General features: G+C 40.3%; 1 protein-coding gene across 1 annotated transcript in view; it reads right to left on the bottom strand.

Annotated features, from left to right (window-relative positions):
- Positions 1–729: 729 nt before the first annotated feature.
- The window catches only part of cbl (Cbl proto-oncogene, E3 ubiquitin protein ligase), a 37,996-nt gene continuing 16,719 nt past the window's right edge, over positions 730–22,006 (bottom strand). Inside the window, exons 3-16 of the mRNA XM_032512279.1 lie at positions 17,176–17,322; positions 15,807–15,963; positions 13,431–13,552; positions 11,425–11,562; positions 10,559–10,646; positions 9,519–9,650; positions 9,127–9,345; positions 8,335–8,466; positions 7,340–7,768; positions 6,535–6,623; positions 6,120–6,332; positions 5,907–5,995; positions 5,441–5,680; positions 730–4,028 (exon numbers count right to left, since the gene is read on the bottom strand). Coding sequence (XP_032368170.1) covers positions 3,730–4,028; positions 5,441–5,680; positions 5,907–5,995; positions 6,120–6,332; positions 6,535–6,623; positions 7,340–7,768; positions 8,335–8,466; positions 9,127–9,345; positions 9,519–9,650; positions 10,559–10,646; positions 11,425–11,562; positions 13,431–13,552; positions 15,807–15,963; positions 17,176–17,322 — 2,494 coding nt within the window. The 3' untranslated portion in view covers positions 730–3,729. The remainder of the gene's footprint in view (positions 4,029–5,440; positions 5,681–5,906; positions 5,996–6,119; positions 6,333–6,534; positions 6,624–7,339; positions 7,769–8,334; positions 8,467–9,126; positions 9,346–9,518; positions 9,651–10,558; positions 10,647–11,424; positions 11,563–13,430; positions 13,553–15,806; positions 15,964–17,175; positions 17,323–22,006) is intronic.

Here is a 22,006-nt window from a genome sequence, read left to right on the forward strand (position 1 = left end):
TTGCTGAAATGTGCTCTACAAATAAAGCTGCCTTGCCTTTTTTTTTTTTACATAATAATATATAAATGTTCTTAAATTGTTAAATATAATTGTTTCTAAGGAGATTGACACTTGTTAAGCCCCTTGAGGTTTTTTTTGGCAATTGTCCATCAAATCTTTTTGTGAAACATATAACCCTGTTTTAATGTTTTTTGTCATAAAAATGTAAAAAAAATCTCATTATAGTGCCGTTTCTCAAATTGCAGCTCAGAATCATTTTGTGCAGTCCCTGAACGTGACATCAAATGTATGCATTATCATTTGCATGCATGTTATTTTAATTATTTCAACCCTCAGCCAATTTCAATCTTTTCACATTTGATAGCTTGCATTTAATAAACTACTATATACAATGATTCATTTTAAATATATTTTGTTTCATGTGTGCACCTTTCCTATGCAGCCCTTAATCATATGGAAAATTGGAATTCAAGTCATCAAAACGTTTAGAACCCCTGTTGTAGAGTATCTGTCAGGACTATAATAAATCAAGTCTGTCATTAAAATCATTAAAAAGTCATAGTATAGTATATCATAAAAGATTGAGTCATCACAAATGGCTTGTGCATCCTGAGTAAATTCTTCAATTTTTACTGTACCTAAATCACTTTTGAAATCTTTGCCTGCATTTTAAATTTTTTCAGATTCATGGTATTTACAATATGCATGTGGAGAAAAGAGACACGTGACGGCTTTTTCTTATCATTTTATTAACAGCACTGTGCATACTTCCAAAGTGATATGAGCTTTGAAAACCATCATAAAGTTAATGAATGCCTTTTACTGATGAGAAGCTAAACAGCTACATGGAACAACGGCTCCCTCTTCTGGCAGAACATTAAAGTAACCCCACACAGAGACCGAGGGTAAGAGGGGCTGGTACACACGCATCAAGCATCACCGAGGCAGAGTACTGATTTGGGATCTGGTTTATCTTTCAGGTTAGGAAGAAACAAAAGGAGACCTTTGGACTCAAAGATCAGGCCTGATGTGGCTGACAAGGCAGACTGGACCGCCTAATACAAGCAACACTGCACAATCTTCTGGCTTTCTGATAACACGTACTACAGATCAATTCCAACAAACTGTCTTCAAAAACAAGGCCTTACTCTAAACATGGTGAGGAACTCTAAACATATGGCACTGCTCACAGAATTATTAACATAAGTAAACAAAACCTTTGGAACAAAATACATGTACTGGAATGCAAAATGAAAAAAAACCCAGTAATTTTCTTTTCATATCACTTACTGTACTTTATACAATTATCTTTTTCTTTAGAGTGACAGTATCAAAGCACAAATTGGTATACTGTGCAAAAACAAAAAAATAAAAAAGGTAAATAACACGACAATGACGTGTTGTCATTGAAGCATCAGCTAAACATTGGTACAGTATTGAGGATTGGGGACCTCCCCGTCCAATACCCATCATTCAACAAGTTTCTCAAGGCAACTAGGAACAGAAAAAAAAAAAAGAAAAAAAAAAGAGACCTACAGGATGGCAAGACAGCGCAGAGATAGCTTCCAGTCAACAGACAGCATTACCCAGAATAAGCAAGGGCTGATTAGCTATTGACATGATTGACACCCTCCCCCAACAAAAAACAAACACTCTTCTTCATATGCTGGCAGAGGTTCAAGTCAATGTACCTAAAAGCTCTTTGCATTTATTTATCTTGTTCATTCATAGTACCGGGAAATTAAGCTGCTGTTTTTAGTCTTGCCAACTTGGGAAATATGAAAAATGTGCAAGTTATAACGTGACCAAAAAAAGGAAAGAGGCTACTTGTTTGACTTCATTAAGCGGATACTTTTGGCTACATGTCACCTGGATGAAGAGATGGCAGGTGAGCTGCTGTCCATGCCAATGAGTCTCCTCTGGGTTTTTGACAGCTCGGGTGACCACCACTTGTTTAGATAAACATTATTCCTGAGTTAGTTCTTACAGTTGGCCCAAATACTGATTTTAATGTAGACTTGGGGGTGGGCCAGCAAACCCATGAGCCTACTTTTCAAAATGCCTCAGCAATCATCTCCTTTCAGTGGTGGTGAACTGCCGCAGAGAAAGGAAGTTGATGTGAAAGAAAGCCTGAATCAAAATGGCTGGTTTCCATAGCATAAGCATTTTGTTTGCTTTATTACAGTCTAGAATTTATTTAAAAAAATGAAACATTTTAAAACACGCACGAGTCAACAGCTTGAGAGGTCTGCAGGCTCACAAGTCACTTGTACTTTCAAGTATGCTACATTACGGACCAGAGAAATACGGATGATACTGTCACTTTAAAGAACCAGGATGATGGTTAAACACAATATTCACAAATGTACATTTAAGGCTTAATTATTTTAGCACTAACAATAGTAGCAGCAGTGAAGCACTTCTGAATGAATTATAATAACAATATTCATGATCATATTACAATAATATATTACCAAAGTAAATCAATGACATTGCTTTTTTGTTTCACAACACTGGACAAGGCTGGAGACAGAAAATTTAACCAGCCAGCCAATGAAGTAAGACAAAGACGGAACAAAAACGTTTAAGCCACCACGGATCACACAACACTAGCCTGTCTGGTACTGCAGGGTCGTCAACATTAGTACGTCCTCTAATAATCTCACTGCCAGGCCTACAGCTACACTAGGCCCTGCCATATGAGTTAGAGCAGTAGTACATTTACAGAACACACATGTCTGAGTATACTGACTGTAATTCCACATTCATGTTGTACAGGAACAGGGAGTTCATTTAAGAGCAAAGAGCAAGTCTGGCCGACACGCACACACATGCATGCTCACATACACAAACTCACAAATATAAACACACACTGTCAGACAGCCCAGAACCGAAACCATTGTCATGCTACTTTGAAAAATACAACACGACAAAACAAGCATGTTTTTCTAAAAACAGAAGAAGTACCAAAGCAACACTGTTAATCAAAGGCCATAACAGATTGAATTTATAATGGGAAAAGCTCGGCTGCGTGTCTTCTAACCTGCTGCTGACTGAGCACAGCCTGGTGAGGAAGACACACGACTCTTCCTCACATGTGTATTTCTCCCCACATTCACATCCCTCAGTCTGAGAGAAAGGGCCAAACCCCCCTTTAATTTGAGCCCCACATCACTTGTATCAACAGCAACCCTCAAAGCTGAAGTCATTTTTACATACTGTATATGCAAGTACTGTATATATTACACACATTTAATATATATTTGTTCATATATTAAATTTTCATATAGACATACATTTTTTAATTTGTGAGGTGTTGGTTACATTTTCAGCAAGAGGCTTCAACATGAAAGATAAGAATCTGTCTTTCCAGGATTTCTTCGAAAGTCTCGCGCCATGTGGCGTCCCGTCATTGTTTCAGACACGCTTAGTCACTCCTGCGGAGATGTCCGTGAAAACGAAAAGGCCTGCTGTAGCAGTTTAAAGAAGGCCAGACACTATTAAAAGCACATGGAGTGCAAATCGTGGATGTCCCAGAGATGCTGTGAGCTCGCTGGAGTAACAGCCAGTTACAAATCCACAGGGATGTAGGGCGTCAGCCAGCACCGGAGGTAGTGCTGTAGGCAATGAGCTTTGGGCTTTGGGCTAGGCTGCGCCGACCTATACCCAACCAGGCTGGGCCAAGCTAGGGCGAGAGAGCAAACAGGAGAGAGAGGCACAAGAAGTGTGCTATGTAAGAATATGCGCGGTGGAGGGAATGGAGACAAATTCGCGTAGGATATTCTTGGCCATTTCAATATTGTTTTGTGCAATCAGCAGTGCTTTCTGGATGTCCTGGTAAGAGTATCCCTGGCTCATGAGGTGCTCGATCTCGCTACTGATTTGAGGGTTGGCTTCTCCTCCAGTTGCACCACCATTGGGTGGGGCGCCGGGGACGGGCGGGACAGGGCTGGGTCGACGCTCCGAGCTGATCCGTCTGGGCAGGGGCTTTGGAGGTCTCTCTGGTGCTTCCACCGGCTCTGAAAAGGCTGAAGAAACGGGGAGAGGGAATGTTTACATCTTTAAAGCCAAAAAAAACATCCTGATCACTTTATTGAAGCGCCTGTAGCAAACAGCCCACTGATTATTTGTCTGCAATAAGTTGCTGTAAGTGTCAAATCATATTGCATATGGTGAACTGGTTGATCTTTCCACTGCAGCAGCAACCTTTTCTAAAGCACTCATAAAGAGTCCAATTATGATCTGAGAGCTTGTCAGCTTGTCTGAGAGCCACTTAATTGGTCCTTACACGTAATGATTTATGGAACACTCAGACAGCTGGCAATCATCATACTGTAGGAAGTAAATGTCAGCTCACTGTAGAGACAAGGAGAAATAAATGCTTTTCTACCTCCTGCCAGAGAATGTGCTAAGGCCACTAATGCTGCATTAGTGGAAAGCCTCCACACAACCTTGCAGTCTGCGACATCTCAGAGGTCAATATGAGATTCTGATGATACAGACAGCAGGTATGTCCAAAATCCTGGAGGCACCACTTACTGTTTTTCTAGTTTTAAGGTCACAGATGTAACTGAGCAGCACTCTGTAATTATTGGTCTTTACCCTTTTGCATACAGTGATTGCATATACTGGAGCAAATTATGTCTGGCAATCAATTCATGGTAATCTATCAACGTCTCACATTAATTTCAGAGAGCTTCTGGAAAAATCTGTATGTCTGGCCTCACATCAGGTACCAGAAAACTACTTTAGTCAACTTTTCAGGTCAGAGGACTTTTATTCTACTTCAAGATATTGATTCATCAGCAAATTTAGCTTTTTGGCCAGTAAGTACATGAACAAAGAGGCTTCTGTTCTACATTTTTACATCATCAAGTCATTTTATGAAACAGACACACAAGTTTGTACCACCAATGTAAAACAAAAATCTTTAAGTGCCACGTCTCTTAGTAAAGCCCATATATCAAATGGTCAGTTCACCCAAATTTCCTATTTACCCTAATTGTATCTAACTATTTAGGTAGTTTCATTTTTATTTAATTCTTTCTGCAAGCCAGAGGTGGTGATATCCCTTTATCTCGTACATGTGCAGTTAAGGTAAAAATTGAATTGAATGCCACAGTAAAAAATCCCTTCTTTGATAAGATGGCTTGTTGTTAATGACCCCATAATTTGGGAGAATATTAACTATGTTATAACATAAAAAAATAATTATATTATGCATTAAAAGCCACTGTTGCACTGTTGCTTGCTCTGGAGGAAACTACTAGAACTGTTGGGTCCTTGTAAATTTTGGAGTGTGGTCTAGACCTACTCTATCTGTAAAGTGTCTTGAGATAACTCTTGTTATGAATTGATACTATAAATAAAATTGAATTGAAAAATTGAATTGAATTGAATTAAAAGCAAGCTTTGGCTCAACAGTGCCGAGAATACTTACAGGCTGCGGCTCCAGCGTCCGAATCTAGGGAAAGGCGGCTGAAAGCAGCTGTGGTAGATGAGCATGATGAGGACGATGAAGAGGAGGAAGACGACCCCCCCAGTTCTGAAAGGGTCCGTCGAGCCGTGGGCATTGGCCGGGGTTTTGGGATTTCATAGCTGTTATCCTCCTCTTCCCTGTCTTCGGCTGCGTGGTCTCTGGGACCATTGGTCATTGCCAGAGGGGGCAACTCAGAATAGTCTGGGATGGATTGAAAACAATGTATTAGCCCTACAGTATCTGATAGAAAGAGAGTGTGTTGTTCCATCAGCGGTGAATTTAAAAGCAGAGATAACACAAATAAATCTGTAAATGGAGGGTTAACCAAAGGTCTGCATGAAGGCCCCCTAGGAGGTTAAAAACAGTGTCTCATGCTCAACTAGGCTGTCCTTGTCCACCTGATCTAAAGATTGATGAATCAAAATACCTGAATCTCTGGCTTGTTGTGACCTAGCCTGGATGTTGTACATGGCTTCATACATTTGAGGTCCATCCTCTAGTTCAGCCAGTGTCAGCCTACAATAAAAAAAATAAAAACAATATTAAAACAACAACCATTAACAGACGCAGTACTGCAGTCACTAAAGTCATTTCATCTAGATGTGCTGATGGGGGTGGATTTATTGATTGTTTTGAATACCGTGAATTGAGTGCGGAGGCTTGTGTCTGGAGTGCTGATAGAGGCAGAGGCTGAGGCTGAGGCTGTTGAGACCTCGGGACTGGTGGGGTCTCCCCTACAGGTGGTGCTGTGATAGGGTGCAGGACGGGACGAGAGGAGGGGATCATATACTCCGACTCCTCCTCACTGTCACGTGCCTCCTCTCCCGTCACTGGCCTCTGGGCTGGAGAAGGTCTGGGAACAAATAACCCAAGAATATTTACACCAGAACTGTAAATATGGATTTAAGAAATATAAACACTAAAAGGTAAAAGAATTTGAGCTTCCTAAAATAAATATTGATTGGCCTTTGTGATCTGCAAGTAAGCAACAATCAGTCATTCAAAGATGAGATGCTCCACTCCTCTAATGTCATTATGGTGCCAGTACAACATACCTCCTTGCCAGCGAATAGATGGCGTTGGCTGAGGCCGAGGGCTTCACTTTGGGGTTGTCATAATCTTGACAGGCCACTGCTGCAAGATTCTGGAAAGGAAGCAGAAGCTGAAATCTCAGAAACTTTGAAGTGAAGAATTATTTCATCATGAAAATCTTGAATCTAACTATTAAAAGGAATAGTTTGGCATGAAGAGAAATGCGCTTATTTGATTTCTTGCTGAAAGGGAGATGTCATGTCTGTACCATAAACATATAAAGGTGGTGCCAGCAGCCAGGTAGCTAAGCTTAGTATTAAGACTGGAAATGAGGAAACAGGAAACTTGACAATGCCCAAAAAGGTAAAAAAAAGAAAAGAAAAAGAAAAAAAATGCACCTACTAGTTTCTCTAAAACTCACAAATTAACACATTCCCGAGCTAAGCTAAAAGTTGTTGGCTCTGGCTTCATATTTAACATTTTAATTTACTCTAAAGAAAGCCCAAAAACCCCATAATTTGACCAAAAAAAAGAGCCAAACCCAAGTGAAAAACATGGATTTTACAAATATTAATAGAGGTAACAAATACACCTTTAATTGCAATTTAAAAAAGTGACAGTGGCGGTGTAGAAGGTGACTAAGATAAAAACCCACCCACATATACTGTACAGTATAGTGAATTATTAGAAGGTGGAAACATGTTTATCTTTTCAGTTCACTTACTTAGACAGTTACTACTAAAATGTTATATGTTCATAATTGTAGCCAATGAATACAAATCCAACCAAATAGTAGATTAGTGTGTGGTTTACTGTAGTTTCTCTGACCAGCTGGTGGTCCAGACTGAGGGAGCTGTTGTTCTTCTGTGAGTCTGAGCGTGTGTCCAGAACAGAGGGCAACGCCAAGGGGAGAGAGTGTCGGTTTGAGAGTTCCCTGAAACCTGCTCGAATGTCCAGTCCCAGACTGGAGACTTGAGTGGATGAGGAAGATGAGGAGGAGGAGGAGGATGACGATGAGGAAGAGGAGGTGGGGGCCTTGGGAACAGGCCGGGAGTTCCAGTCAGACAGGGGCCGGTTTGGGGGTGCAGGAGGGAGCTTATCTCGAGGGTTCTCCCCAGGAGTGCAGGGTAAGGGCCGCCTCTGCAATCGTCCATCGGGGGCGGCCCCGGCTGTGTGTGGACGGTCTGGAGGAGGAGGGGGGAGATCCCTCAGTGCTGGGGGGAGGGGAAGAGGCTTGTCTTTGTGGTGAGATGCTGCCTGGAGGGGAGAAAGAAAGATGGAGGGAACTCATTTAGTCTGTTAAAGTGCTGTTGTCTTCTGAAAATAACCCATTTGGCAACAAGACCACTGTGTAAGCATTTATCATCATAATCAACAACATTCATAACGTAGATGAGCATCAACAAGGAAAATGTTCATCATCCGAAGACAATTCCAGCTTCCTATCCACAGTTTTCATTTATCTACATTTAAGCATAAGTATCTGGTAATATGAATGTGTTAGTGAGTGGGAATGCATTTTAAAATGACTTATATGCAGAATAGAAAATACACTGATTATTGTGGCTGTCATTTTAACACCTTACTTTTGTACAGGGGGTGAGAGACGTAAGCATAATTTTAGTAACAGCTGAGTTACAAGTGAAATTATTCTTACATTTTAATCTGATTTTGCTATCTGCTTTAACTCAGTGGATACACTATAAAAGTCAAGCTACACATGCTGTTTGGCAGTGTAATACTTAAATGATTTACCAAAAACATTTGTTTTAATATCCTCTCTTGCCTGAACAAGGTGTTGTTGGTTGTGTGTATTCAGTTACCTTACTGGTGAGCCCGGGGCTGGAGGCCCCAGGGGGGTTGGTAGGTCTGTGTGGTAGCAGGTCGAGCCTGGGCGGCACAGGGGGAAGAGAGGACTGAGGAGCCATGGACATAGGTGACGGGGGGCGCTCCACCTGGATCAACAGCAAAACACCCATCTCATCAGCTACATTTTAACAGAATCAGTTTTTATCTTTTGACAACCTTTCATGATATAAGTCATCCACACAGTCTGCTGTCAATCTAACTTTTGTTAAAGCTTCATTTTTGCTCAAAATATTTAAAGAAATGGTCAAACATGAGAAAGAGGTTGGGTTAGCCGTGAAAGCCAAAGAAATTCTAGGGACCACATCAAAGTGTGTGTGATCTCAGGTATTCGCCTACTTTATAAGCAGACTAATACACACAGAGTTTCTCAGAGCACATAAAAGATTGAAGATAGGAGAATGCCTCACATATCAAATACTGAGAGGCACAAAAAAAGCTGCTACCTTGGCACCATGAAAGATGTAGATGAAAGACTTGAGATATGAGCCTTGTGCTTGAAGCTCCCAAAAAGGTGAAAAGGGGATAAGGCAGGGAATGTTTCATATGTACAGGGATGGGTCTCTCAGAAAAATAGAGAAGAGGACAGTAGGAATCCATGAGGTGCTCCCAGGGCATCAGAACTAACTCAACCTAGTGTCTCAATGTTTTAATGAACAGAACAGCTTACCCAGTGTCATGACTAGAAACTTTTAGTAAAACTTTTAGTCTAAATTAAGTAAAGGTCTTTTCAGAATCTTACATATTACCTTTGTACAGGCAAGTTTGCTCATCATAAGGTGGGGGTCTTCAAGTCTATCATCATCATCATCGTCATAGCTGGGTGATGGAGCACCCTCAGCCCCATACTGACCCCTGCAGGAGCCCCCGCTGTTGTCTTTGGGGTCAAAAGGATCCACAACAATGGGCTCTGTACCCTTAATCTCACAGCGACAGAAGGGACATCCTGTTCCCTGACCCTCTGACTCCTGTAACACAGGCACAATAGCAAATGTTAACCGCACACAATTTTATAGGTCTGTTACATCTCCAAAGAAGAACACTTGAGCAGTGAGTTCTCCTCTCAACAGGTATGAGTTATGACACTTAACTTTGAGAAAATCAACCCACACAAACCTGTTCCATCCACCCACACTCTTACCTGCCAGGCAGTGAGACAGGAGGTGCACATGAGATGACCACAGGGCTCAATCTTCACATCCTTGTCGTTCTCGGCACAGATCTTACACAGCTGGAAAGTGGAGCCCATCTCACAGTACAGCTCATACTGCTCCTGAGGGGGAAAAAATGAGACAACTATGAGCTTTCAGTGTCTAAACACAGTAACATCATACAGTACTGACACCATCTGAGATTGTTTCGAAAGAGCCCAGAAGGATCTGGAGCCAAGTTAAAATGTGGGGGCGTATTTTTAGTTTCAGTCCTGTGCTCAATCAAAACGAGTCTTTTCATAAACACCTTTACAAAACCCTGAGTCGATATGTATGTCTTTAACAATATTTCACAATTTACAGTTTTATATCTCGCGCATTTAACATGATGTGTCCTTCAATGTGATGACAGTATGAACTATTGAAAGACAGATGGGGTTACCTATACTGCTTAATAAAGGGAGCTCACACTGACAAAAGACCCATTTGCGTTAACTTTAAAACTATTAAAATCTGAAATGCACCATTTACCTTAATTTAACTTTTATTTTAGACATTTTACTTGGGGAACACAACACTTTTTACTTTAGTGAACTTCAAAGAAGTTGACTCAACACTAAAGCAAAAATATATATATTTTATTTGTATTTAAATATACCTTTATCAGAATGTTCTACATGGATTATTTATGCTACTGCCGCGTTCACTGCATTTTTTTGTATCCAGTTTATATCTTACTTATTAAATATAAATGTCAGACATAAAAAAAATGCTATTTGTTTAAATCTTTTGGTTAACCTAGACTTACTCAGTTCCTGTGTGGTGTTCTATCATGTCTTCTACTTCTGCTTCCTTTTTGTCATGCACTAGACTGTTGCATCAAGTCTTCTTTTCAACTGAAATCTTTAATGAGCTGTGTGTGCGCACCAAAAAAAGCCATTTGACATTTACAATAAAATGCCAAAGACCAGCAAGAATGCATAAGATATTAAAAAGTGAGGATGCAGCCTGAGAAGCACACTGCTCTGACCTGCGTGACTTTGATGTGGTCTTGAGGCGAAGGCTCACACAGTCCTGTCAGATCTGGGTTTTGGGTCCGGCCATCTGGGAATAAATAGCTGGAGATGAAGAGGTACATAAAATTAGAAGGTGTGTACAAGGGGAACCTTAAAGTATCCTTGGGTATTTCAACAGGCATTTTCATTTAAAAGTTATCACCATAATTAGTTAATATGATTATAGTGCATGTCTACCCGACAGGCTGCGGGAACGAAAACATCTGTTCAGTCCATTCATTCAATCTGGTACAGTGTTTTATTATCATCACCGATATGATGCATGTAGAGTACCTGACTATTTTACAAATGGGTCAGATGGTGTCTAATTACCATTTGATAAATGTTTTGTAGATGGAGGCAATGTACTGTATAGGCTTTCTCAGTTTAAAATCAGGATTTGATTACAGGTTGGGGCAGGCCTATCGTAGCTTTCATTAAAGGAATCAACGCTGGCATTAAAATAAGTTTAATGCTAGTCAGCTAAACCACTGACTAGCTGCACATTAGAAATCACCAGTTCTATTCTGGTTATGATAACACTGGAATGGTGGGAACAAGCAATATGATATGGCTAGATTGGTTTAAAGCTGAAAGGCAGATTCAATTGCAAGATGCAAAACAGAGCTGCATAGTTTACATAGAGATGCATGCTTTGTGGGAAAAGAGGAAAGGAATGACACCGAAAAATAGAAACATTGCATATAACAGGAAGCTTAACTTATAGATTATTTATTAAATCAGAGTCAAATAGTGACCAAGCCACAGATACACAGCAAAGAGGTCAAGATGAAAATCTTGACAGATACAAGTGTGCCAAACAAAATGCCAGTGGACTTACAATCCTTCCCTGAAGCCATCTATGAGGGCCTGAAAGAGGGGTTTATTGTGGGGAATGGTCTGGAGTATGTTTCCATCTGCTGTCACATAGCCGATGGCCCACTGGCCCAGCCGTGTACAGCTCAGTCGGAAGATGTAACTGAGGAGAAAGAGACATAAGAGATAAGACATGCTGGAGTTGCGTCACTCTTTGTTGAATGAAAAAAAGTGATCAAAAAGAGGCGGGTGTCTCACAAGTTATGCACACTAAAAAACATGTTCTTCAAGCATGCATGACATGTTGGGCAAAGACCCCGTGCACACCAAAAAGCACCACTGCTGGTCAAAATAAAGGACAAATAGTCAACATCAAGCAAATGCATGGTGTGGTGTATAAAGGTGGTCCCTGTGGAGTGTTTGAGCTCTAGAAACGCAATGGGGCTGTTTTCTTGGGATAGTGGGTCCCCACTTTGTTTGTCTCTTGCACATGCATACACAATGGTAAAAATGGTTCCATGCTATTTCACTGACCAACAGTTGGTGGTAACACATTCAGATATGCAGCAATAGGCCTTCAAAGACAGGGAAGAAGAAGACTGCTCGATATTTAACATGGATATAAAGTTAAACAATGCTGGATTTTAAAAACTTAAAGAATCAGCATTACAAATGTTTTATGACGAAGGAATCGCATTCAACGTCAAATTTATTAGACCTTAAGGATACAGGAAATGCATTTTGGTGAGTAACACTGAATGTTAACATAACTTTTTATGTTAACAAGATAACGCCACAGGGCACCTTTAAGTATAACCATGCAGTGGGATGGGTGGGTATGCCTTTATCAAGTGATCACAGTCAAGCAAATTGGTTTGTCTTATGAAAACCAGCTGCTGTGCTTTGACCTATTCTAGAATGGAAATGTAGCAGTGGCTACAAGAGGCTGCATCAGTCTCGAAAGACATGCAGCGACACTTCCTAATACTCAACATTTTCTGCCTGCTTGTTTCTATGTACAAGTTAAGAATTTAGTATCAGGAAATTGCCTAATTAAGATTCAGGGGTATGGAATATCCGTGCAAAGAAGCCGGTCTTTGTACACTAGCCACAGCATTCAGGGCAAGCTGGAGACCACTGGTATGTGACTGAGGTAGGCCAGAAAAGGGGAATTACATTAATCTATCCTAACGACACAGATGCATGTATTAGAATTTCCTCATCAGTGACAACTTCCAGAAATCAAGTTTGGAGATACTGCACAAGTGGAAAGAAAGTAGTCTTGGTGATGTCCTCGGCATTTAGCTTATAAGTGGAACAACTGCTCGGATGTCAACGTGGCCCTACACAGGCCAAGCCTAAACAGTGACATCAGCTTTCAGTATACAATCAGGCCACACACACACACACAGACACAGACACAGACACAGACACAGACACAGACACAGACACAGACACACACAGACACACACAAGACACACACAACCACACACACACACACCACACACACACACACACACACACACACCAACACACACCACACACACACACACACACACACCCACACACAACACACACAACACACACACACACACACACACAAACACCACACACAACACACACACACACCCACCACACACACAATATTGATCTTTCGTTTATTTGTGTGTGTTTGTGTGCAGAGACAGAGATACCAGAGTCACTTAGGTACAAATTATATTGTATTTGACTATGTACATACACACATCAAACACACTTACTATACCGTTCCCAGCTTAGAGCTTGACTAAACCGTAACTATGCTGTTGCCCATGGAAACATGCTAATAGAAACTGATGATGGATATTGAACTATTTATTTCAAGTGAATGTGCGGTGACTGCTAGGGCAGAGAAATGCCCTAAAAGATTTGCGTTGTGTTCAGAAATGTACAATTATGCTGGACATTGCTGCAACAAATAACACCACATATTTATTTAGATTGCATTACAAAGTTTGTGTCTCTCTGCATGAATACGTGTTTTTGTCTCACCTGCCAGGCTTGTGGATGAACTTCTGCAGCCGTGCTTTGACCTCATCATAGGTGAGGAAGGCCATGTACCCTGGGTGAGTAACTGCCAAGCTGTTCCAGTTCCGCAGCAGCGACGACCAAGGCTACACACACACACACACACACACACACACACACACACACACGAAAGAGAGTGACTCATCTGATGTGAGAGCGAAAGGACACAGAAATAATAGTATGAGCAGAGTAATGGAGAAATTTACTGCCTTACAACAACTATTTACTTAACTTCAGTGTTATTTATGATGGTCATTTCAACCTGGGAGAAGCAGTGTGACAAAAGGTCCTTAAAGCAGAATTTGCAACACTTAAAACTGCATGCAACTCATCTGCTACCTTCTGGAGCCACAGAATGAGGAAGGTTAAATGGACATGAGCAGACTGCTTCCCGTGCCGTATATAAAGCAGGCAATAGTCAACTTTACTTTACTTTCTTTTAAAAACTACTTTGCCCAATAAAAGTCTAGTCCAAACAACAAGGACGAAAAAAAGAACATAATTCATACTACTACTTAGCTGACTGAGGACGGTAGTAAATTAAGATCTAATGTTGGTTATTTATACTTTTTGCATGCAGGAAGTGACAGGTTAAAACGGTCTCTTTCGCTAGATTCATGTTTGACATTTAGTATCTCATCTCTCTTGTACCCTTTAGTGTAAAGTGATCGTAGACTGGCAGGGTTAGTAAACAAGTGTGCTTCACTTGCTCTTTTTACACTTAACTGAACAGAGCAATTAAACTTTTCCAATATATTGGTTTATAATCACCACCCCATCATTCAACCTAAAGATACTGCATGAAACATTTGAAAGGCTTTTGATATTATCTTAACTAATAATTCATGGTAAATGTATTTTTATACCCAAAGGTTTTATTATTATTATTATTATTATTATTATTATTATTATACTGTTTTCCTTTTCTCTATACTGTATTTTGCTGAAAACTGCTGCTGGAAATTTCAGTTTCCTTGCGGGAGTCATCCCAAAAGGATTAATAAAGATAAGTCTAAGTCTAATAAATAAAAACTTGCTGCATATCCCCCAAAGTCTACTGCATATCAAGGAAAGAGCTCAAAATGACAACAGGCTCACTTCCTTTTCTGCCTTTGAGGACATTTAGAGAAGGGTTTTTTCTGTGTTAGGGCGGGTCATAGGAAATGTCTGTAATCTGTTTAGGCTTCATTACTTCTGTTGGTGCTCTGCACACAAGTAGCAGGGGATTATGTCTCTGAAGGAATAAACATACCCTACTGCATACGAGATATAACGAAATAGGTTTTACGCAATCATTTTATGTAATTAATAAATTAAAATGCAGCAAGTTAAGTATACAGATGAGAGGTATAGAATGTCAATTGTTTACATATGGTATTGGGTTCATTATAATGTTGATACAAAATGCTTGCACTACATACAATGGATAAACTCTGGAGATGATGCTTGATAAACGCAACCAATGCCCTCCCCTCTTCCTCTATCCTTTGGTGCTTCATTTTATGCTTGCATCTGAGCTGTATGTTAATAGTGTGGTCTATCAATTACAAAGTTGAGAGAGAAATCCAGAAGTTGAGAAAGTAAAACCTTATAATAATAATAATAATAACAACAACATGATAACGCATTGGGGCGGCTGTGGCTCAGTGGTAGAGTGGTTGCCTGCCAATCGGAAGGTTGGTGGTTCGATCCCTGCCCCTGCAGTCATTGTCGAAGTGCCCTTGGGCAAGACACTGAACCCCGAGTTGCCCCGGTGCTGCGCATCGGAGTGTGAATGTGTTTGAATGAGCAGGTGGCACCTTGTACGGCAGCCCCGGCCACAGTGTGTGAATGGTGAATGTTTCCTGTAGATGTAAAAGCGCTTTGAGCAGTTGTTAAGACTGGAAAAGCGCTATATAAATGCAGCACATTTACATTTAATGACTGACGATTTTAGTCCGGCTCTCTATCTGGAAAAAACACAGACCGGCCTGGGCCTTATAAAGCAACATCAGACATCCAGTGAAGAGGACAAAGTCATTGGTAAACATTTCTATCTGTACTGGTTGAGCAGAGTGGAGGAAACTTCAATCCTGTCTGACAGTGTGAATAGGTCTGCAGGCATCCTGCTAACAAGTTGATAGAGTTAGCCAAAAAAAGTGGCAGATTCGCTAAAGTTCATTACGTGCTGCTCAAATGAAATTTGTTTCTAACACCAAGAGTAACAGACTGCTACGAATTACTCGGTCTTCTCCATCACCCTGTTACTTTGCACATTTCAACTCTCATTAACTCACAACACAATGAAAACACAAGGAGAACAGTGCAAAGTGTGTGTGTGTGTGTGTGTGTGTTCACTACCTGGAACAGCCTGGTGAAGATGTCAAACTCAAAGACAGAGATGTAGTCATTGCAGGTGAGGTCTATGGTGGACTTGAGGGCCATGGCCTCCAGTCCGGAGCTGATGGGATGAAACTCATGGAGAGACTGACGGAACATCTTCCAAGGTACAATGGTCCTGTAACACAAAAAAAAACAAATACATGACGGCATCCCCTTTCAAAAACTAAAAAAGAACATCAAAAGATCATAACTCTTATCTTATAGGTGCAGTGACATTGATTAGAACTTTGGGTAACTGCTGCATGCTTCTTCAGCGCATCATTAGCACTTGATTTACTAGTGCCCGCATCCAATACACCACCCAAATGTCTAAATACAGACATGAACTGCATTTCCAGTGAATCATTAAATTCTAATAATTTATAATAGAGCTGTGCAACTAATCAAATTCTTAATCGTGATTACAATTTTGGCGATCACAAAAACAAAGTACTCGAGAATTACTATTTTGCACTTTATGTTTACGAGTAAACTCTTATTTTGTCTTGTGTTCTGAATTTTAAAAAGAAAGTTCAAACGTGAAAAGTATGAAGGGAAATTTCAGTTGGAGGTGTTTTCACTATTGATTTGTTTCACTGTTTTTAACTTCAATAAATTCAACATCTTTCCAAAAGTCAATGAGTAATATTTAAATTAAATTATGATTTCAATATTGAACAAAATAATTGTGATAATGATTTATTACATAATCGACCAGCCCTAAATCATAAGTGAATGCCATTTGATAAGTGCTTTTTCAGTGCATTGGTCATACATGCCGATGTGATGCAATTATTTAAAGAGACAGCTATGAGATATGCAAACAGATACATTGCAATGCACTTAGGGCAATATTTGCAAAAAAACTGTACTTTTCTTTCCCAAATGGTCCCATGTCCGTCAGTTCCTGCTGAATTTGTAAAATATACATAAACAACACAGCTATCTGTTCTTGAAGTTCCATGTTGTCAAATTATTTTTGTATGACTACACTTGCTGAAAATCTAATTTAACCGTGTGCACTTGGGGACTGATTAACTCAAATGTGTGTGATCATACATTCCCATGTTTATATGTCAAGAACCACCCAAAACACATGTTTAAGTCAACAGAGCTCTGTATTCAATAACCCAACATTTGTCCCAGAAAAGATATTCAATGTCTGTGAAAGATGAGCAAGGGCACGGAAATCATTGCACTTGCATATTCTTTCTGTAGTAACTTTGCATCATATTATTTTTTGGGGAAAACCCTGTTGGTGGCCCCGTGGGGTTCCAGGATGCCATTTTCGAAACACTGGGGCAATATAATGTTCAAAGCATGTAAAGTAATACAGAATTGGGCTCACTTGTCCCCGAAGGCGTGCCTCCAGAACTCTGCAGCGTCTGCCTTGGTGATGCGGAAGTTGTCACCCTGAAACAGACCATTGGGGAAGATGGCCTTCAGCTCAGCCAGCATGTGGCTGAAGATCAACGAAAGCTTGGTGAGGTTCCGCCTGTAGAAGTCAATAGAGGGGAGAGTGTGAGATTTCACGTCTTTACTTATTGCACTGATGGTCAATCCTGATCATGTTTAAGAAAGTTTAGCTAGTGTTTAGTTAAGTGTTCAGAGTTATTAATGATGTTCACTGAAATCATTTTTTTGTGTTGCTTGCCAGAGATTTTTTTCTTATTACCTACCAAGTTTGGCATTTGTAGAAAAAAGGACAAAGAAAAAAAAACTAAACAATGCAGTTCTTTGGAATTATACATGCACCAGGTGTCACCAAGTAGCCACACAGGAAAAGAGCATAAAGTAAAGAATGTAGATTTAACTTGTAGCAAATTTACATTAGTTTAAATGTGCATTTCGCACCAAGAATAATACCTAATAATAAATTATTAATTGTTATGTTCCAAGTTTGCCATTAATGCTATAAGCCATACATTTGCAAATGCAGGGGAAAGTGACAACATAATGAGTTCTGCTAACATTGCTTAGTTTACATGATGAGAAGTAGGAACCAACTTTTTCTCTTGTAGATGAAATACTGACAAAAAGTGAAATAGAAAAAAATATTCAAATTTGCATCAAACTTAATTTCCTTAGTCAACTATAAATAATCTATTTAGCATTTCTGTTGGTTAAAACATCTATGGTAATGCAAAACAAAATGCAGTGATGCGATTAGACTGACAATAATGCAAAACTTTCTCACATTTCTTGCACTCAAATATTTATTATTCATTTTATGTATTTAGATTTTTTTACTTTTACACTAGCTTTCCAAACATATCAAAGTGAGTTAGATCATTTGGCTTCCAAATTAAAAAACAGTTACAGCTTTAGTGCGCAACTTTGTGATATTAATGAACATCTGTTCCATTGCCAAGCCATTGCCATCAGCTCCACACACCTCTCACTGTATTTCTCAGCATGGCTATGTTCAGAAGATTGTGTCGTCCAGTGCCTTTGCGCACAGAAAGGGAAGATAATTACCTCTTCTAAAAGAGTCCTTCATGTTTTTTTTAATCCTCCATATCCTCCTTGGCAACTAGCAACTGCGTGGAGGAGGGGTGGGGGCGCATGCACTGTCATGGAAGGCTTGTGTTATGTGGACATACAGACAGTTTTGTTGTCATTACTTAAAAGTCATCATGGAGAGACAGAAACAATGCACTATAGCTTAAAGATAGCAATAAATACACCCGCATTATACCTTTGTTTTAGGGGTAGAAGGCGACTAATAGTTAAATGTGGAATCCTTACACCTTTTTGTTTGTGCATGCATATTTCTGGCTACATCCTTCTTCTCGTTTGTGTGATAGCTTGTTTTGTCATTTATCTTCAATAAGGAATTAGTTTTGACAAAAGTGCCATCTAACAGTCAGGCTGGACGACAGCTCTCTGAGATACATAATTTCTCATGGTCCATTGGTAGCTTTGGGAAGACGTTCAACTGCGTCTGTGTGGAGAACAGTGCGTTACTATCCGCTCGGCTAGCTTCTTTGAATAGTTGACCAAAAGCTTAAATTGTCATCACCACCACTGGAAATTGAGGTTTCCTGGTATGTGATATATAATTGTCTACCTAAAAGAGTATGAAACAAACAACAGTTGAGTACATAGATGCACATAGACGCTGCTGTTGTTGTTGGGTTGTAGACGTAGATCTCCTGGATGGTATTAGCCTAGCCTTGGTGTGTGAAATTAGGATTGGGTTTATACTTCCCAGTAAAGAAAAATGCTTGAGAAGTTTAACAATAACGTTACATTTGTTTTGACTTGTTTTTCCACAGAGCAAACTCAGTGACTCTTCAATTTGGTCCTGACACACAAGGAGGCCATGTGCATGAATGATAAGCTCTTAAAAAAAACAAGGGATTCAAATGTAAACTGTACACTACCAAAAGGTTTTTGCTTGGTGATTTTTCCCACTGAGGATTGTCCTTAGCTGCTTCCACATTACAGAAATAGTTACCGGTCCAGAGAGAAACACATCTTACTTACACACAAGTAAGAGGAGAAATGTAATGAGAAGAAGAGTATGACTGAGGAAGACAGGAGAAACGAGAGAACGAAGCCACACAATGTCACCATACCCTTGCACCCCATCACAGCATTAGAAGTGTTGCGCTGAGAAAGACATGATTTATGAGGCAGCACAGAGGGAGATTGTGCTTGGCTGTCGTGCAGGGTGAATTGACATGCACAAGAGAGACAGCAATGAAAGCGTGGCTACACTGCAGCTGCCCTACACTACACTATGCACCCTATGAGTCGAGCGAGGGGGGAGTGGAAAGAGTAAATGAGGAAGGAGGACAGTGACTGAAGATGGATGGATGAATAAGATTAATGTATGTTGAGAACCGGCCAAAAATAGACCAGTGCTTGTTAGGGTGATAGTTCACCTTAGAGGGAGCAGACAAGAATCTGAATGAGAAAATGCAATGCTCGCAAACTGAAATAAAAGCCTTGTATTTATACCCTCTCAGCAGTAAATGATCCTCTAACATTGAACATTTGTAGCTGGATTTCTAATCTTTTGAACTGCTTTGCCCACTTGAAATCAACAGCAAAAGACTTTGAGCCAGATGCAGGGACTGTATGTCTTTGAATGCAGGGCTATCCTAATCAATGATTCAATGTGGAAAATGCAAAAACTACTCTTGGCATTTCCCTGAGGAGCTCGTACAGAAACACAACAGCAGTCATGAATGTCTTCCCTTTCCACTGTCATCACAGAGTGTTTGGGACACTACATGTCTGTGTGTTTTCTTAAGCAGCTATCACCTCAGCAAGAGGTCCTCCTGTTTCTTCGGCTTTTTAGGCCTACTGGCCTACTGAGCCTTAAAGCCGTAGTCTCATCCATTCTCCTGTCAACCTCTCTCTACCCTGTGCTTGTATCCAAGTTACAACAACCCCCTTCTTCTTTACTTTCATCTTCAAGGTAATCATATGAACACAGGTACACTCTCTCTCTCGTGGAATTATTATATCCTCACTGAAAGCTTTCATTTCCACATCTAGGAACGTTACCATCTTATGAATCCACTTATCCACTTCTGTCATCTTTGAACTTGAAATATTCATGGAGGCTACTTAAGGCTTCAAGCCTATAAATTCTACTCTTCAAACCCACCATTAAATTTCATTTCTAATTCACCCGCATATGTTAATGATATGTTTGAAGATTCTCACTGCAAGTCACAGTTTCTGTGGGCTGGAATTCTGTGATCTAAAGAGGCAAACGCTTGGGCAATGTTCTTGAGGTCTGTCTAACAATTTTATGGGCTTGTATAAGTAGTGGGGATGCCCTGATTAAAGGCAGGGTTGGTAATGTTGAAAAGCTAGCAAGATTAAAATGTAGAATCTCCTTGGGGCTCCGACCCACACCCAGACGTGCATGACTTCATGTTTCATGTTTTCAGGGCTAGTAATAAACCAATGTCCTGTGCGCTCTACAACTTTGGATACGGTGATCCATTTATTCAGTTCTTTAAAACACATTTTCACTTTAATGTTCTGCTACGAGACAGGGATAAGAGTGAAGTTCTTGCATCGACCCCCATTGGATGAATCCTCCCCCACTGTGGCCTAGCCATGCGATCCCCTGGTCTAATGTCTTTCACAGCGGTGTAACGTTAGGCATCCTCAGCGGCAATCACGGCCGTGGTCAGGTCATCTTCCTACGGCTGGTTTGTGACAGGTTCACCATATGTCTCTGTCTCATTTACAGGGTTTTTGATTAATTCTCCGTATGTTTATGTTTAGGTCGTAAAAAACGACCCAATACTAACGTTACACTTACTTAGCTAATCCCAACGGCTCCAAATATTGCACAGTTCTTCCCAAGCGGATCGCGAGGCACTGATTGGTGGGCGTTTTTACAAGATTACAGCAGCTACAGATGAAGGATCTTTTTCGCTCCTTTTTTAGAGCCCATTAGTTATTTATTGCTGTCGGGATGTAAAGACCATTTTAAACAATATTATGAAAAGTGTATTATAGTTAGCAGCCCTGTCTTTAACAGAGCAAAACACAAATCTTTGAGCTGCTATGTAGCTGGCTAGCCACTGTCAGTAATAGCGTAAGCAGTGGCTTCTAAAAAAGTCTTTCTGTCTCCCCTTTGTTCCAGCAACAGTGGGAATTAGTGAATGATTCCTGAAAAATGTCTGAAATGAATAACAGTAAATTGTACATTCATGTACGTAGGACATAAGAGCTGATTGAGCAAGCCTGGGGTCAACAGTTTTCTGGAAACACCAGCCTAGGCTTTTTCTACACAACATATATACAGTGAGTCCACATAGACTATGTAACAGCAAACATCCATATCGTACGTGTGAGTCAAGAGCCAGAAAGAGAATAACTGTGAAAGAAAACACGAGCCTGACTGGCATCAAGCTCACAGGGTGGCACAGCTGTCTCTGGCACGAGATTTGCACACTGAATGAGACTTTGTTGTGTTTTCTTTTGTCTGTCTGATAGAGAGAGCTTTCAAAAGGCAGGCTGCATATTATTTTGAAACTCTACACTCTAAGACACGGATTAAAATCTAATCTAATATGTAGCAGGATAGGCCAATATATGTTTTAGCATCCCTCCATCTCTTTCAGTCTGTGTGTCCCTACATCTTTCAATACCAGCTTTTTGTGTGTGTGTGTGTGTGTGTGTGTGTGTGTGTGTGTGTGTGTGTG

This window comes from Etheostoma spectabile, chromosome 3 (assembly GCF_008692095.1).
Source record: "Etheostoma spectabile isolate EspeVRDwgs_2016 chromosome 3, UIUC_Espe_1.0, whole genome shotgun sequence".
In the NCBI taxonomy this organism is placed as follows: Eukaryota; Metazoa; Chordata; class Actinopteri; order Perciformes; family Percidae; genus Etheostoma; species Etheostoma spectabile.